Source organism: Protopterus annectens, chromosome 2.part2, assembly GCF_019279795.1.
Source record: "Protopterus annectens isolate FY-2018-M chromosome 2.part2, PAN1.0, whole genome shotgun sequence".
Taxonomy (NCBI): Eukaryota; Metazoa; Chordata; order Ceratodontiformes; family Protopteridae; genus Protopterus; species Protopterus annectens.
In genome coordinates, this window is record NC_056730.1 from 334,674,376 (window position 1) to 334,694,329 (window position 19,954).

Genomic DNA, 19,954 nt, shown 5'->3' on the forward strand with positions numbered 1-19,954 from the left:
CACACAGAAAAAAAAACAATCAGTAAAAACTAAAAGAAATATCTAGCCATGCACGACTTTCCACTGTGTGATTTCTTGCAACCTCTTGAATTAGAGGTAACATGGGATATATGCAAATGACCCCTTAAGGACATCAGGTGTTTCAGATATATGGCAGTTCTGAATGCCACTGCCCATGACTTTTTTTCACATGCTTCAGACTGACTGTAAGTAACAAACATACTGGCTGAGATGGCATGCAAAAAATGCTACAGTCCTAGGCAGGCCTCTACCACCTTATTCTCTGCTGAACATGCATTTTGAGATCTTGGACCCAAGTCATGGGACTTCCTATTTAATATTTGCAGCTGCTATATGTATGAAAATTCAGAAAAAAATCTGCGAAACCTTAATAAAATAGTTTTCTGTTCTTGGTTATGTGTTCTGCTATTACTCACCTATTGTGTAAATTCAGCATTGATTAACAACTGTTTTACTTCTTTAGAACTAAATGCAAGTCCCATACAGCAAATTAAATATCACTTATATCCTAACTTCTTGTATACCTTATTGCTGTCTGGCTTTATTCTTCATTTTATCACTTTCTCTTCTTTGATTGTGATCTCCTCCTGCTTCTACTATTTACTGTTCCCCTATTGTTATACTTTTCAGTATATGAAAGCAGCAAATAAGCAAACTTTGATGAAGAATTTTAACTTAGTACCTCACCCAGCCTGACAAACTGATTTGTGTAATGACCTTAAATGTAATTATATAATTATGAACACTGCATGAAGTACATGTAAGATCACTTAATAACTTTTTAACTTGTGTTTAGTCCAACAGTATAATTATGTTTCTAATGTAACCCCAGGCTGTGGCTGAAATGGGTAGGGCCACTATCCTGTTTAACAAACATAATGACCAATCAACTATCAACTATCCAACCAACAAAATAAATGAATAAACAAACAAACAAATAAATAAATAATATGCAGACTGATGTCAACAGTCTTTAATGTAAGTAGACAATGCACAAGCATAACATCTCAAGGGACACTGTGACACACATGACATCAAATGTGCTGCAATGTTCTTTAGATTTTCACACTGGACTCATTCTAGGCATAGACTTGTTGAATTAACCATGTTTCAGCATTAACATGCTCATAAATCCTTGCAGACTGGGGGACTCCACACATGATTAGTAAATTCACGTTGTCATTCTGAGGGAGTTTCACCATTTTACCTTTCATATCTGCTCCCTGTCACTTTAAGCACACCCTCTCATAAGACCTTAGCACCCTTTGGAACAAAGCCAAGAGGTTATTGAATGTATTATGTAACATTCTGTATAAATCATTTGCTACCCCTTATTAACTCTTACCTTGGACATATGGTTTTAACATATTTTGTGGCATAACCATGCATCTAACCTGATATTTCATCTTCAATCATTTGCTGTACACTATGAATGATTTATTCACTCAGACCTTTGTTGAGGTTATATGCTATTACATCCTTTGTTTTTTTTTGTTTGTTTTTTTGCAAAATGTGTATCTCTGTATCCCAAAGGACCACTATGGTCAGAAGCTGAAAAGATTTTTATCACATCTAAAACGTTATTACTATTTTATTATTAGGTGTTACGAAATGGCATGAGGAAGCAGACATATTGACATGATATTTGGATGTCTTACCTTTCCACAATGTATTTTGCCCCCAGATGATAAGATTATAATGCTCTACCCCCACATGCAGAATATCCTTTCCATTCATATAACAAAAAAACACTTAGCCAGTGAAAAAATTGCACACTGAAAAAGTATATAAAAAGGTTTAATAAAAAACATTTTCTATACTTTTTCAGTGTGCTGTTTTTTTCACTGGCTAGGTGTTTTTTTATTTCATTGTGCTTTGCTTGGTGGTTTTTGTGGTGTCCTTTCCATTCACGTGGCTGTGCCTATAATTTGTTTACTTTCATAATTTCTGCATACTGTGCCAGTAACTTTTTATAGTAAAGATCATAGTTATTTAATTCTAAGGACACATCCTCATTCAATCATTCTTTGTAGAGCATAAATCATGACTCTTGGCTTTCTAGCCTCAGCTGATCTGACAAACACAGTATAAGTACCATGATTGCCAAAGAATAAGTAAGTTTATGGCCCCAGTGTGGGGGGTGGGGGGACGAGCTGTCAATAACAGTTCATGGTTAGAGGTGCAAGTCTCCAGTGTTCAGTATGGCCCCAGTATGAGGCAAAGAAGGAAAAATTAGAAACTCCTTGAAATGCTGGTTTTTCTTTGACCAAAAATCTTAAAAGGCGATTGATGGCTTCTGCTATGTCTCATTGAGTCCCAATTCAATGACGATTCAATTTTCCAGTTTCAACTTGTCTGGAGCTCAACATGATTAATAAAATAAAAGTTAAGTTTTTTTACATGGGGAGAAGCCCATCCAAATTCCCTACATTGGTGGATCCTCTGAAGTTATATAACTCAACTTTGCGGTTGCACATTCATGAAGAAAAGAGAAACTCATAAGGAAAAAAATGAAATTACTGCAGCTGCACATGTAGTGATTTGCTATGCAAAACAATGAATGAGGTGTTTTACTTCAGGGAATTGAACTCAACCAAATGAAACTTCATTAAGTTGTATCTTGATGACATGTAGGGAATCTATGATAGATGACTTGATGTAACAACCATGGAGATAAAAAAAGTATTACAATATTTTATACAAACACAGCATGAAGTTCACAGAGAGTGCTGAATATCATGAAAATGCCACAGAAGAGGAGTAACACCTAAGTCATGCTTTATTTTTATGTGACATTGAATTGTTCATTTTGTAGGCAGATAAGCGTATAATGGGAAGGGCAATTTTGTTTTAAAGGTGCATTTTTCTGGAATGTTCCATGCAGATAAAAGGACTAGTATTCTTGAGAAACCACTGATAGTTTATGTAAAAATAAATAAACAATTAGGGGAAGTGGTTTGCTGTACACATTATTAGGTTCATGAATAAACTATTAGTAGTTTTATCTAGAAATGAAATAATCATAAGCATTATAAAAAGTTTTGTTCTGCATCACACCTGGAACATATAAAATTGTAATGCTTGACATAACATTTTAAACAAAAGTTTAATGATTTCTAGGTGTATATTTATTTTTAAATGCTTTGTGTAATAAGAGTTTTGTTGCTGTGCTACCCCATTTGTATGAGAAAGGATATTAAAGAAAGAGCAGATGAGAAGATACCTGAACTTTGCTTTCTTAATGTTACAAAACAAATTTCCAAGAAGGTACATTATGACATAAAATCACTCTGAAGAGCACCAAATGGATATATTGTCAAATGATAACAAGTTATCGATGTAACATTATCTATAGTGACCCATAGCTTGATATTTTTAGCAATAATTCAAAAATGGGCTTCAAGGTTTAGAAGATAAGCAGATGCCACATAATGTGGCACCTTCTACTCTAAAGGCAAGTTCAGGCAAATGAAATTTTAAGTGTGTGTGCAACTAGTTCCATTTTTCAAAAAGAAGTCAAACTCTGACACAAATGAAGGGAAAAAACAGTCAAAGGATTTAACCGTGTCAGTGCCAGCAGACAGATATATTTTTCTGCAGTCCATATATAAAACTATAGTGTATACTGATAAGGAAGAATAGATTACAGGATTACTGTTTACTCGTTATTTTTTCTTATCTGAGTCAGTTACCTTGAGTCTAACACTTTAGCATTAATTCATCCCCTGGATTGTTATCTGAATGTTCAATAATTTTCCATAGTAAGCCGCGGTGGTGCAGCGGTAGCATTGTTGCCTCACAGCAAGAGGTTCTTCCATTCGATTCTTGGCTGGAGCACCTTCTGTGTGGAGTCTGCATGTCCTCCTCGTGGTCAAGTGGCATTCGAAAGACATGCGTGAATGGGCATGCCTTTGAAGATTGGGCGTTGGGCTGGCACCTCAGCACCGAAAAAATCTACTGCCAATCATTAGTGAACCGGAGTCCCACTGTGGCAACCCCTAACTGGGAAATGCCGAAAGAAGAACAATCATTTTCCATGGTACTTCTCACAATCAAGACAAGAACAACCAGAATCATCACTTCTTACAACTCTTGGATGAAATTTAAAGAACTGCTAAATAAACAGTTGCTAATACTTAAATAATAAATGCTAATTCTTGAGATTTTTTTGAATTTTTGCTGTATAGTAAGACACCTCTGTAAATATTTGTATATATATATATATATATATATATATATATATATATATATATTAAATGTTATAATTTATCTGCTTGTTAAAACTTTAGTAAAAATATTTGAGAAAAAAAACAATTTTCCATGGCATGAACTGAGATACACCCCTAGTATTATTGTTTCTTTTGCAATGATCATTGAAGTAAAAATATACTCCTTATAGGTTTTGTCCTGATTTCTGTCATTTTTTTTCTTTACAAATGTATGACATTGCAAGATCATTAAGTGGGTGACATACCAGATTCACATACTGAAAAAAGTGATTATCCTACAAATTAGGCCTGAGGAGTCCTTAAAACAGTTACATTGTCCAGAAGGTTTTGGCTGCTATGACAAAAATATATTATCCATAAAGCATTACAAGTATATATTGCTGATAATCAGTGCTATGATAAAAAGAAGTTATGTCTTACCATAACATTCCATCTGTGTTGTAGATCTTTATTCATTCATTACTGTTAGGACTTCAGTTCCATCCTCGGAACCGACACAGCTGTTACCAAGCTCGCGCCAGCCAAACAACTCTCAGCTAAGACCTACCCACAATGCCCCTCTCATAGTCTCTTCAGATCGAGTTTGCCTGCCATGATAGTATAGAAGTAATAAAAGTGACAGTAGGAGGCTCTGTCTGAGCAAATACCTTAATTAATAAGGAAATCCTAAAGTCCACCAGGAGTCCAGGCAGGGGGAAGGAGGGCGGGAAGTAATAAATGAATAAAGATCTACAACACAGATGGAACGTTATGGTAAGACATAACTTCTTTATCTGATGTTGTAAATCTTTATTTGTTCCTTACTGTTAGGACCGAGTCCCCAGCTACTTGAGTCCTGGGTGGTCCTAAGGAAGGACATTCCTGAGCACCATAGAACCAAAAGACGCTCATCCACTGGAGGTCAAATCCAATTTGTAATGAGTGATAAAGGTATGAGGTCTTGCCCAAGTGACCGCTGCGCAGATATCATCCATAGATGATCTGGAATGAAAAGCCACTGAAGTAGCCATCGATCTAGTAGAGTGAGCCTTTATTCTGGAAGGTAAAGAAACTTTGTTCTGATGGCAGATGAAAGTAATGGCGTTTCTGAACCAAGAAGATAAAGTCATTTTGGAGACAGGCCTACCCAATCTGGGTCCTGCAAAGGCCACAAACAATTGATCCATTTTCTGAAAGATTTAGTTTTGTCCAAGTAGAAACAAAGTTGCCTATGAACATCAAGGATATGCAGAAGGTATTCCCCTCTATTTGAATGATGAGGGAAGAAAACCGGTAGGTCAATAGATTGATAATTAAAACCCAGAAATGACCTTGGGCAAAAAGGAGGGGTCAGTACATAGGGGCACTCTTTCCCTATGAAAAATCAAATAAGGTCTCTTGACACTCAAGGCCTGTAACTCAGATGAGGTAAGGGCTACTAAATGTAGAGTTTTCCAAGACAAAAATTTCATATCACATGAGTCAGAAGGCTCGAAAGGAGGACTTGTTAATGGCTGAAGCACCAATGTCAAGTCCCAAGGCTCTATAGGAGGCTTGACAGGAGGTTTAATATGTAATACTCCTTTCATGAAGGTTTTGCACAGTCGGTGTGACATAACAGAGAAACTGACGATTCCACTGTGAAAACTTGCAATAGCTGCTAAATGTACTATAATCATCGATGATGAATCTCCTGCATGCAACAGGGTAGTGAGATATTGTAAGATCTTCTGAACAGGCATGGAAAAGGGGTCTATGTTATGTTCTTTGCCCCATCTAGAGAACCTAGCCCACTTACTAGAATCAGTTTTCCTGGTGGAAGGTTTGTGTGAAGCCAAAATAATCTCACAAACAGGGGATGAAATATTAGGTAGCCTGGCAATCATCGGAAGTAGAGAAACCAAGCTGTGAGCTTGAGGCTGTGGAGACTGGGGTGAATCAGTCTCTGAGGATGAGACAGCAGACCTTGGGATTGATCCAGGATCCACGGGCTGTGAATCAGATGAGGCCATAGGAAAGGGAACCAGACAAGACGGGGCTAATAAGGGGCATTGAGGATCACTCTGCTTCTCAGTCTTTGAGCTTTCTGGAGGAATTTTGGGATGAGAGGAAACAGGGAAACGCATACAGCAGACCAAGGGGCCAATCGTGCATCAGAGCATCCCTCACTGACTCCCCCTGAGGGGGGATCAGGACAAAATAGCTTCAGCATTTGTTGTTTAGGGGAGAAGCAAATAGGTCGCAGCAAGGCCTGTCCCAAAGGTGGAAGATCTGATCCGCTATTATAGGTCTGAGGGACCACTCATGAGGTGTCAAAATGTTCCTGCTTAGATTGTCTGCAATAAGATTGGAACTCCCAGGAATGTGTGTTGCTATGAGAAAGCGGTTGGAAGCCATTGCCCAGTGCCAAATTCTCATGGCCTCCCAACACAGGGGGTAAGACCTGGTTCTGCCTTGTTTGTTGATGTACCAGAAAACTGACATGTTGTCCGACTGAATTGCAATGGTCCCAGAAGGAAGGGATGTGTGGAACACTTGCAACACTAAGAGAACTGCCCCCAATTCCAGGACATTTATGGGCAAATTGACCTCCATGGGTGACCAGGTGCCTTGGACTGTCTTTCCCTGGAAATGCCCCCACCCTAATGTCCGTGGTTACTGTTGCCCTGGGCTGGGGAAGGCAGAGTGGTCGACACCAAAGATTTGATTCTGGCTTCATTCACCAAAGCATTTCTTTCTTGCAAAGGTTTGTAAGGCGTATCATGTGGTCGAGTGGGTGGGTTAAGATCAACCATTGTGATGAAAGGAGCCACTGTACTAGTCTCATGTGCAACCTTGCCAGTGGAACTAAGGTAATGGTTGCTGCCATAGATCCCAATAGCTGTAGTACAAGGCATGCTGGTACAAATGTCTGTGGAAGGAGGACTTGAATTTAGCTTCTTATTTTTGAGAGCCTGTGAGGAGGAAGGGAAGCTTGACAGGACGATGTGTCGAAGATCACTCCAATGAATTCCAGTGCTCTTGTTGGAGACATTTGTGATTTGTCCATGTTGATTGTGATACCTAGGTGAAGATCAAGGCCTTGAGTGTAAGAAAGACTGAGAATGAGAAGATTCCTGGTCGTGGCGGTAAGGAGCCAATTGTCTAAATATGGAAACACCTGAAATCCTTGTAGTCAGAGATGAGCTACTATGACTGCCATGCATTTGGTGAACACTCTGGGGGTGGTTGAGAGACCAAAGGGCAGTACCCTGAACTGATAGTGATTAGCTCCCAGCTGGAAGTGGAGAAATCTCCGGAGCGTTTGTCCATCTTTATGTGGTAATATGCATCCTGGAGGTCTATAGAGCACATCCAGTTATCCTTCTCCAGAAAGGGGAGAATGGACTGTACTCTGACCGTCCGGAAGTTTTGAGGTTTTAAGAATTTGTTTAGCAAGCTGAGATCCAGGATTGGTCTCCAGTCCCCTGCCTTTTTTGGCACTAAAAAGAAACTCGAGTAAAATCTGAATCCTGTCTGGTCTGGTGGGACTTGCTGGATGACTCTTTTTCTTAGCAGCTTTTCGATTTCTAAGACTGCAGCCTCCCTCTGACCGGGTGGGACATCAGGGTTTTGTTTTACAGGTCTGGGAGTAAGACTGAATGGGATATGATAGCCTCTTGATGTTATTCTCTGCACCCATGCATCCATTGTTATGAGTTGCCAGGCCTGTAGGTGCAGAGAAAATCGACCCCCGACTGCTTCCAGAGGAAAGCAATCAGGCCGCTGTTCAGGATCGCTGTAAGGGTCAGCCAGAGAAGGAATATCTAGCTCCCTGGTTGTGCGGACCCCCTCTGCCCTGAAAGGGGTGTCTTCCGGATGAGTTGCCCCCTCTGCCCCGGGGGGATTGCTCACCATGAGTGTCACGAAAAGATCCTTGGGACTTCTTGAACCACAATTTTCCTCCCCTCTGGTTCCTGGAGTAGGATCTCTGGGGAGTGGAAAAATGTATGCCCACAGCAGACAAGGTCTTTTCGTCCTTCTCACTGCGTGATAGTGTGTCTCTTATTTTGGGACCAAAAAGGGAAGATTCATCAACAGGCGCGTTGACAAAGGAAGATTGAAAGGGGTCCACGAAGTCATACAAATGCATCCAAGCTTGCCGTCTCATGATGATGCCTTATGCGGCTGCTTGAGTTGCACCCTCAGTAGTGTGAGAGATCAAGCACATTGAGGAGTTCAAGATGGATTCCAGAGTAGCTAGCTGACAGGCAATAGTATCACTCACCTCCTCAGGCAGTACCCCAGCCAAAGAGGCAGACATTTCTGAGATTAGTTCTCTTTGGATGCGAGTAAAGTGTGCCAGATAATTCAGCAACCAAATTGCAAATGTTGCTGAAGCATAGGCCCGCTTCCCCAGTCTGTCCATAGCCCAAGACTCTCTGTTCAGGGGATGAACAGTGGAACTATCTTCTGCCAGCTCCCTCTTGGTGGCCACCGCCACAACCATGGAATCAACTACCAGCTGCTTGGACCAATTGGGCTGGTCTTCAGGGGTGGATACAATTTTATCTGGCCTCCGGGAGACAGGTTCTATGTTATCTGGGGCCTTCCAGGCACACTGCAGAATAAGATACACACAAAGCTGCTGAGAGTAGGCTCCAGAATCCACAATGAACTTGAAAAATTCCAGGAAACGAATCTATGCAGAACTGCTTTATTACAACACACTAGCGCTTTCACAAAATGCTTCTTCAGGTGTAAAACTGATACAAAAAACCACACCTTAAATAGCCAGGTTGAATAATCACATGATGCACTCTAATTAACTTTTAAAAGGGAGACCTTAAAATCAGTTTAAAACATACATATACACTACATATACACTATTAATAAAACATACACCCTGCATAAAGAACAGATATATAACAATATATATATAAGCACATTCTAATGAGCATATATATTTAATAAACAATCATTATTATAAAATAGAAAAAAAAAAAATATAAAAACAAATAAATAAATAAAAGACAGGAATTACCTATGTAGAGCTCTTTTACCAAGAACAGGCTTCAAAGGCACCTGTTCATTTAAACCATGACCATAACTGGCTCTAAGCATGACTATCCACCTAGCCTCTACTTCCTCAGTTCTAGCTCTAATATCACCCACTCTAACACTCTCATATGTCCTAGAGACAACCATAAACATAAACTTATGTTGTACACCCATATTTTGTACATGCTTAGCTAAAGCATTAGTATTACTCTCTTTACCTATATGGTAATAATGCTCTCTTATTCTATCCTTTAGAGAACGATCTGTCTTGCCAACATAGAAACATCTACAGGCAACACAGTTAGCTAAATAAATCACGTGCATAGTTTCACAATCAGCCTGAACCCTGATGTCATACACTCTGCCTGTGTCAGGATGTGCAAAGAAAGGCTCTTTATTAATGTACTTGCACTGCGAGCATTTACCACATGATTTAGTACCAGGTACTGTTGGGGCATACTTTACTTCCTTAACATTACATAACCTTCTTCTTAAATTCTTCTTATTCTTAAAAGTGAACTGAGGTCTGGGGCCTATAATTTCACTGAATTGCAGATCAGTTAACAGAATATCTCAATGTTGGCTAATAATTTCAGTATACCTCATAACATCTCTTGAGTAAGGAATACAAACCTTAATATTATTTGCTCTATTGGTATTGCCACCAGCTGACCTTTTTGAAAAATATGGTTTGGTCCTACTCTCTCTCAATTTAGAGACTTGAGTAGCATTATACTCTACCATCCCATAATCATAACCTCTCTCTGTAAGCTCATTAATGGTCTTATGTTTCTGCTCTTCAAATTCGCTATTCTTTGCACTCAATCTAGAAGCCCTATAGAATTGATTCTGGACTACATTTCTAAAGACATAGTCTGGATGCATGCTATCCCTAGATAGCAAACTATTAACGTGACATTCCTTTCTATATAGTCTAGTTGACATCACATTAGAACTGTCCTTTTCCACTATCACGTCCAGAAAATTTATACTAGCATCTGAATAGTTCAAAGTGAACCTCAAAAAGGGGGTGGTACTGTTAATGTACTCAACAAAACTCATTAGTTCTAAAACAGAGCCTCTCCACAAAATAAAAAGGTCATCTACAAACCTTCTATAAAAAATAATGAAATCTTTAAAAGGCCCTTCTTCTAAAAAATCTGTCTCCCATTTCATCATAACAACGTTCGCATAACTATTTGAACAGGCACTACCCATCGCCACACCATTCTTCTGCCAATAAATCTGATCACTGAATAAACCACATTATTCAGAAGAACAATAGACATCAAATCAATGTATAAATGAATTTCATTCATACTATATAGATTACTACTCATCAGTTGTTCTATCAAAAAAGCAAGCCCTATATCATTGGGTATTACTGTGAATAATGAAACAACATCTAGGGTAACAAACAAATATTCCATATTCAACATGCCACAGTTAGTGCCTTCATACAGATCACGGAGAAAGTGCTCAGTATCTTTAAGAACAAATACTGAATTATCTATTAAGGGCTTCAATTTTTCTCTAAAAATACTGAAATACATCTCCGCACCATCCCCTTCCTGCAACAATAGGAGCATAGGGGGTCTAATCAGATTCTTATGCAGCTTAGGTAAACCTTGTATAATAGGGACGGTATAATGAAATACCCTAAGAAACTTGAAGAGATCCTCTGTCAATAACCCTATTTGCAATAAAGACTCTAATTGTTTATTAACCAAAATGACCATTGATTGCATATGAGCTCTGGTTATTTTCTCATAAAAGTCAACATTATTCAACATTTCATACATTAAACAGCCATATTCCTGTCTATCAAGTAAAACAATCCCCCCACCTTTATCAGTTGGTCTAACTACAAAGTTAACATCATTCTCAAGAGCACACAATGCCTCAAATTCAGCCTTGGATAAATTATGTTTTCTACCACTAAAATTTCTATCTTCATAGACTTGCATTAACTAATGGTATAGGTTTAGGAATAAAAGTACTTGGTTTTCTCAGAGAAGTTTCTGAAGTATTAGTGTTATGTTTAAACATATACTTCAGTGTAAGGTTCCTAGTAAACATTTTAAAATCAAAACACTAATGTCTTACTTGTTGAAACACCTTTTTGATGATATACACTTTGTTCAATTCTTCCTCGTGCTTCCTCTTGTATCGTGTTGTACTCCTCCCTCTGTCTCTGTGCTGACTGTTCTGCTGCTGTGCTCCCTTTCGATTTGATGAACTGTCCCTCATGGGAAGTGGAAAATTCAAATGAAAAAATGGCGCTACTCCATGAGGCTGTGCTGGTATAGCAATAGCTCCGTTGTTATCATCAGTGGAAGTATTACAGCTCCCTATGCACTTCAGGAAGTAATAATAGTCTTTTTCTGGCTCCTAAATTAGATGCACTATCATTCTGTGTGCAATTGGAAAGGCGCCCTACTAAGGTGTGTGTAGTTTCTCTTGACTGCTCCTGTTGTTGTATGTCAACGCTTTCACTATCAGTTGGAAATCAGCTTGCGTGCTTCATATGAGGCATGAGATTCCTTACTGAAGCTGGTAGGCAAATCAGAGGCCAGGTGAAAATATTGCCCAATGAGAAGCCGATCCCTCTGCATATCTGTTAATAGTTCAGTCACAGCACTATTGGGATATTTAGTATTAATTTGACGATGTTTCTCTTTAATGGTATCTAAAATTAATACCTCCCTTCTCTTGGCTGCTTGTAAAAGAAGTTTGAGGTAACTTAAACTGGTAGAAATATTCAGTTTCTGCCACTCACTTAGAAGAAGAGAGTCATCTTCTGTTTGCGCAGGCATCTTTAAAACTCTCAACCCACGAGGTATAAGATTTTCAGCCAAACAAACTTCTAAATGAAAAATCTCATATTGAGTTTGTGCAAGCCTACATAGCTCCTTCTCCAGCATTAAAATATCAGTACGAAGTGCTAAAAAATCAACATCCACTGCTTCCAAGCCTTCTGCTACTAAATTCTTATCAAACAGTGGATTATTCTGTTCTTTCACTTGTGAAATAATAGAATCAAAACTTATACCATTAGTGCAAACAGTCCCAGATGGTGGAATAGGATTATGTCCAAGTTCAATTTCCTCAATTACTTCAATTTCACTGGCCATATTCCTGGTGCTAACAGCCAAGTAGAAGCAAATAAAAAAAACACAAAAGGCCAGGCACCAGAAACCTCTGCAGCTGTAAAAAACGAAGAACAGGATACACACAAAGCTGCTGAGAGTAGGCTCCAGAATCCACAATGAACTTGAAAATACCAGGAAACGAATCTATGAACTGCTTTATTACAACACACCACAAAATGCTTCTTCAGGTGTAAAACTGATACAAAAAACCACACCTTAAATAGCCAGGTTGAATAATCACATGATGCACTCTAATTAACTTTTAAAAGGGAGACCTTAAAATCAGTTTAAAACATACATATACACTACATATACACTATTAATAAAACATACACCCTACATAAAGAACAGATATATAACAATATATATATAAGCACATTCTAATGAGCATATAAGCATATTTAATAAACAATCATTATTATAAAATAGAAAAATAAAAAATATAAAAAACTAATAAATAAATAAAAGACAGGAATTACTTATGTAGAGCTCTTTTACCAAGAACAGGCTTCAAAGGCACCTGTTCCTTTAAACCATGACCGTAATTGGCTCTAAGCATGACTATCCACCTAGCCTCTACTTCCTCAGTTGATCTGTCTTGCCAACATAGAAACATCTACAGGCAACACAGTTAGCTAAATAAATCATGTGCATAGTTTCACAATCAGCCCAAACCCTGATGTCATACACTCTGCCTGTGCCAGGATGTGCAAAGAAAGGCTCTTTATTAATGTACTTGCACTGCGAGCATTTACCACATGATCTAGTACCAGGTACTGTTTAACATTACATAACCTTCTTCTTAAATTCTTCTTATTCTTAAAAGTGAACTGAGGTCCAGGTCAGGTCCAGGTCCAAGAGGGAAGGAAGACCTAGCAGGGGTGGGTAATCCTCTAGCTGCCAAAAGCTGGTCCACAGCCCTCACTACATCTTGTTCTGAAAGACTCCTGGTGGATCTGAAGGAAGCTGCCGATGGAGATTCTGGTCTCTCAAGAAAAGGACTACATTGTTGTCCCAAAAAGGGGTCATAAGAAGGAGAATATCTGGTTTCAGAAAGGTGCTTGACCTTCGGAACTGACGGTGTCAGTATCAGTGGAGCCATATAAGACATCGGAACCATGGCCAGGGATGGTGCTGACACAGGTACAGTAGTCGGAGCCTATGTCAAAACCAAGGTCAGCGCTGAGGTAGTGGTACCGAAGCTGCTACAATGGTTGGAGTCAGAATTAAGGGCAGCACTGAGGGAGAAGACATGGAGCCTGGTGCCAAAGTAGTCTGTGCTGAAGGAGTGGGAGAAGCCCGGTGTCGACTCGGTTCTGAGGAGGACAGAGATGTCGGAATTGAGTAACTACATTTCTCTTTATGTTTTTTCGCATCCTTATGCTTAGGAGGTGGTGAGACCTCCATCCCAGAAAAAGCCTCCAAGAAGGGTGTTTTCAGAATACCCTTCAGAATAAGCTTGTTCTTATGTTCAGCCAATGTACGGTTGCTGAAGCTAGAACAAATATCACAAGATACATTAATGTGGTCAACGCCCAAACAATAAACACACCGAGCATAACCAGCTGAGTTGGGCATCTTACGCCCGCACTTATCACACTGTTTAAATCCTAGTTTTACTTTATCAGACATCATACTACAATTTAACCAACCAAAAAATAACAACAAGGTTATAGAAGAGTTTTTTTTTTTTTTTTTTTAAACAGCTAGAAAAGGAGAAGTACCAACAATGGTACTAAGAAATACCACAAAGTGGTAGGGAAAGGGCCTACCAAAGGTAGGGGAGAGGGACAGTACCAACGATGATAAGAAGGGTAGGTTTCAGTAAGAAAGTATATAAATTTGAAGGCGAAGAGATAATCTTAAGGGAAAACTGACTAGAGGAAGGAATTGTATAGATAAATCACAAGAAACACTACACTTAGCTTGAGAGAAGGCTTCGCATGTCTGACAAGGAACGTAGCAAACGAGATCTGAAGAGACTGTGAGAGGGGCATTATGGGTAGGTCTTAGCTGAGAGTTTTTGGCTGGTGCAAGCTTGGTAACAGCCGTGTCGGTTCCGAGGATGGAACCGAAGTCCTAACAGTAAGGAATGAATAAAGATTTACATCATCAGATTATAATTTTCAGAAATGGCATATGATACAAATAAAACCATCCTAGCATCACTGAATGATACTTTAATATAGCTCGTCTTTTTCAGTAGCATATCATTCTGATTATAAACTATAATTATTTTTATCCAAATTTAGAGTAGTTGCAAGCCATTCATTTAGATAAAATATCCTACAGGGAAGGGAAGCTTGTTTCAGAGAAGAGATATATATACTTCATGATCTATCAAAATGTGTACATTTTCTAAAGCATATGTTACTATTCCAACACACAACAAAACAATTATGGCATACATGGATAAAAGACATTGTACAATCTTTTTTTTGCCATAACTTCACTATTTTATGAACTATGTATTATATATTAAACTAAAAATGCTACTTACCTAGTTTCTGGGAATCATCTGTCATATCAACATTTCTGAATACCAGTTTCTCCATCATGCTGAGACTACTAAATCCATCTGCTATTTTGTGTACTAATCGTCTTTCATCTTCACACAGTCTCACTGAAAGCTCTCTCAGACAAGGAAATTGATTTATATTTGAAAAAATATGTTCTGAAAAATATTAGTTAAAATGAATGTCTTACTATTGCTGTTAAATTTAATACTGACTTAAATATTAAACTGTGATACAGAACTCTAAAAAGGAGGTATTTCTATGACAGGATTACTTTCCACAGTATTATACTGACTTCCAAAATAGAGATGTTTAAATGATGTGAGTCTCAAGGCTTATTTTCCAAGCCCTAATCAGAATACTTTTTGAAAAGTATTGTTTCAGCCAAAGACAGTGGTTACTTAGCAAAACACTTACTGTACAGATGAAGCTACTGCAAAAGTATTTGCACATATTTTAGCATGGTAGAATACCAAGAAGTCCATTTCATTTTGAGGAGATTTTGTCATACCTGATATCCATCAGATTATCACAGCTGCTATCTTAAGAAGAAAATATTTTATTGAGATACATTTTGTTTCAAGCCATGTGTAAACTATAACACATTAGGCACAAGTGTAACACATATACATTCTCTCTAACAGTTTTGACAAGGCTGTGGGCACTGATCTTTGATGGCAATATTAAATATTAAAATATTATAAGTCAGCCATCCACATAAATATACCTGGGCAACCCTCTATTCCTTCGGTTTTTTTTCCCATATCAATCAATATGTACTATACTCTGTAAAATTTACCACTTTTCCAGATAATCAGCATCTAGTTAAGATTAAAAATAATAACTAGTTTTCGTTTTTGCTGTACAAACCCATCTTTAATCATTCTCTGTATATTGTGAATAATGAATGTCACTGACTGCCATTCTGCTGCTGTCATGGTGACAGTAGTGCATTTATTTTTTTCCATCTGAGACTTAATAACAGTTTGGATGGTTTCAGCAAAGTTAAATCTTGTAATAAAATAAGTAACTGCCCTGCGTATAAATTTAAACCCACTCAGTCTTTCCCTTTCAAGTGTTATATTGCATTTTGGGAGGAGGGATGTAAGTAATTTTCTTGGAGTTACTCCAGGGTGCCAAGTGTTTACCACAGTTCTTTATGTCACACATTCAGGGGATACTTATTTACATCATTTAAATCAGTCACAAATTCTGCTTCAGTATCACTTACTAAAATACCATCCTATTCTCAAGTAGCAATATGCCCACTAACTCATCATATTTCAACAGTCATATAAACTACAGATTATATACAGGGACACCCATTCTCTCTGCATATCTGCTTCATTGCCATAGGCAAGGACTATGGTTGCACATTTCTACGTGTAATGGCAAAACCTAGAAACCTGTATTTAATGTATTAATCATTAAAGTTATAGATCTGCATTACTGATATTGTTTATGTTGGCATAACCACAACAAAAGAACTTCTCATAATCCATTTTAACATTTTAACCTTTCACGTAGCCATCCCTTGCACCTGCCAAAGAAATGGATTTAGAAAATATCTTCTCCATTCCAGTGTATGACTTTGGTGGCACATGTATTTCTAAAGGAACTGGACAACAGTGACAGTATTAAGAAACATGACAGCTAATCTAATTAACTACTGACTACTAAGGAAATATCATAAATGTTGTGTCATCTTATAGTAAATATGTTTATACCATCTCTATGTGTCTGTCTGTCTTCCATCTGTCTGTCTGTGTCTCTTTATCTCATATTTTCACATTCTTGGTACTGATTAGTCACTTTGCCATTTTTAATTTGCCACAAAAAATCTTTACCATGCCTGCAATGACCAGTACTGCAAAAATGGGGTCTACCTGAGAACACTGACACTGGTAGACCGACAACGGAAATAACTGACAGTTTGAAATCCCAACTCTGAAAACACTGACATGTGAAACAAGCGTGACTGTGTAAGTATGCGATAGTGACGGATATTAGGGTGCGGGTAAGGCAAGTGTGTGTTAGTGATGGACTGTAAGGTTAGGGTGCAGGTAAGGTTAGTGTGCGATAGTGACGGACTTTAGGGTTAAGGTGCAGGTAAGGTAAGTGTACAATAGTGACGAACTTTAGGGTTAGGATGTGGGTAAGGTAAGTGTGAGATAGTGACGGACCTTAGGGTTAGGGTTTGGGTTAAGGTTAGTGCATAGATAGTTGTGTATGTAAGGTTTAGTGTAGGTTTGTAAGGTTTTTGGTGTGCTTGTGTTGTGTGTGTGTTGTGAGTTGGTGTTATGGTGTTCGGTAATGTGAACTGTCGGTATTGTGTGGTTTCAGTGTTTTGGTGTCGGCGTTTTGGCTGTCGGGTTTGTGATGTGTCTGTGTAGTGTAGGGGATCCCAAAAATGGCACCAGAGCCCAGCCTCTAAACAAATCTTTGTCCTTCTGCTTATTTGGGAGATATTAGCTTAGACTGCACCATCCATGGCTATAATGGTCACAGTGAGGAAGAATACAGGCTTTTCAACATAACTCTCTGTTGCTAAAACTGTAGATATTCTTCATAAATAAAAACAAAACCTATTACAGTTTCACAGACAGATAAGAGAATCAGTAGGCCTGTAGCATGCAAATACTTCAGTTGTCAATAATTTTGCACATGCAAATGAAAAAAGAAATAAGGCACAAGCCATGGTAATTATTTTATTCTGAAATGGAAAACTATCACAAATCACTAGGGATGACATTCAAGCAAATAATGAAGAGAGTGAAGATGTGAGCAAATTCTGGGTAATCACTCGTATAAGAATAAAGATGTGAACCAGTCATTGGTAATCTCTCCTACACTGAATAATTAGAGCAAAAATATAAGCTATTGAGTTACTGTTCAACAGCTTTAACACTGCACAGAATGTTGCAATTGAGCAAAAGAGAAGGAAAAATAGGGTGGATAACAAGCAGCACTAAATATTAGCTCAGAAACTATGTTTAAAGCACAAACCTAAAATGTGCATCAGTGGAAATGCTGAAAAACTAATTTCATTGCATGAATGCAAAAGTCAGGAAGTCTGCTAGAAAGTTGCAATGTTTCAAAACCAAATATTATGTAATACCTTTTACTGGACCAACATTAGTTCAGAACGAGGAGAGATTTCTCAAGCTTTTGGTCTAAATGAGCCCTTCTGCTGGTACTAAGTTATAAATTAAAAGCACTGTGCTTTAATATCTTTTTTTGCAAATGTGGGAGAAGAAATATCAATACTCAACTTAGATGCTTATCATTAAATATATAACATAGTTCACTGAAAGAAAGAGTGACTGTATTCATAAGTTTAGATGTTCATTGAGTCATATTAAGCTTTTGACCAAAAGGACATTATAAAGCTTAGCCTTGACACTCCTTGTCATTTTTAACTTCTGGTAAGAAGAATATTTCCACATACCTCAAGCAAAATTTACTGCCTCTCATCTAATTTTCAAATATAGTTTTGAAAGTAGAAAACTGGCTACTTTGTAATGTAATGGGAGTTTTTTCAAAGGCAGGGAATATGTTCAGTTATGAATCTGGCATACCAAAAGGTGTTGTTTATCTTATGGTGTTGGCTAAGGTCTTTAGCATGAATCTTAGACAGGCCACTGGCTCTGCAAAAAGCTGGAAAAGGGAGGAAATGGTAGGGACATTCAGTGCTTGTAAGGGTAAACAGATATCAGGCATCAGGAGTCTATACAAGATAGACTGGGGGGGGGTAGGGCTTTTAGTCTTTGGTGGAGATTATGATAAAATACTCCAAAAATCTTGGTCAGAAACCTTTAGTGGTCTTTCAAGTTGGTCAAGATACTTTGTGAGGTACATTGCAAAAGAGTCACTATATTCAAGGATGGGTCTAATAATGGAAATATACAGAGGCCCAAGATTGCATAGGACCTAGAGGAGATATCCATACAGATCAACTAAGCAAAGCCGAAGGGCTTCCTAATCACAAAACAGCATGGTGATCAAAAGAACAAGTGTTATAACACAGGCACTTAAGTTTCAGATATTAACATCTGTTATAAGGGAGCATAATTAAGGGTGTAAAAGAAGGGGGTGGTGTTCACGAAGGCAACTATACTACATTTTTGGCATTTATAGTGAGCCCATGACTGAGACACCACTTTCTAGATGATTGCACCCACTTTGTGATCATCACTCAATTTAGATAGCCATACTCCCTTGACATATGCACTTATTCTGAGAAATATTTCTCTGAAAAGAGGCCAGATCAGCCCTTAAACAGAGGCCTGGTTAGGTTATTCTAATACTCTTTTATTATTTTACAATCTGGGAAGTCCACAGAATGAGAGTTTAGGCCTGTCTTCGGTGCAATTGGAACTTCAGAAGACAGTCAGGGTGAGTGATAAGTCACTGAAGTGGGAAGTTAAGCATATGGGTGAGTATTATGATTGATAGAATGTGGTTAACAAGGATTGCTGAGGAGGGAAAGATCATGGGTAAGTCATGCTGGGCCTTTATCTCAAACAATTGCAACTGGACAGCATGTCTATTTTTGCATGTTTATTTAGACTGTGGAGGAGCCCAGCTGGTTTTAAGGTATTTTAAGAATGACAGTTTGCCTTTCTGAGGCAGCAGCAAGATGGTCAGGGAGGGTTAAGATGGTGAGGTTTTTATAAGGTAGACCATGTGCTGGAGTAGAAGCCCTTTGGGAACAGTAAGGGAGCCATTACAGGAGGAGGAGGAGGGTTTCAGAAATGTTGATATTCATACACTAGTTTGGTGAAAAGTATTGCAAGACTGCTTAAGGAGTTATCCAGGGAAGGAAATTAAGGAATTCTTACCATAGGGTTTCAAGGAATGTTTTCTGTTACAAGCTAACCAACAGGTCATGGGAGTTTCTTGAAAACATCTGAAGCCATCTAAAAGTAAAGAATATATTGACTAGTTGTTATTAAACAAGAAGGCAAAGCCAGAAAAGGTGGCAGGTCCATCTGAGGATGTTCTCTTTTAAAACGTC

General features: G+C 38.3%; 1 protein-coding gene across 1 annotated transcript in view; it reads right to left on the bottom strand.

The window, feature by feature from the left end:
- LOC122795624 (baculoviral IAP repeat-containing protein 1-like) overlaps positions 1-19,954 on the bottom strand; it is a 799,118-nt gene that overhangs the window by 343,739 nt on the left and 435,425 nt on the right. The window contains exon 6 of the mRNA XM_044063892.1: positions 14,922-15,095. Within this exon, the coding sequence (XP_043919827.1) occupies positions 14,922-15,095 (174 nt within the window). The remainder of the gene's footprint in view (positions 1-14,921; positions 15,096-19,954) is intronic.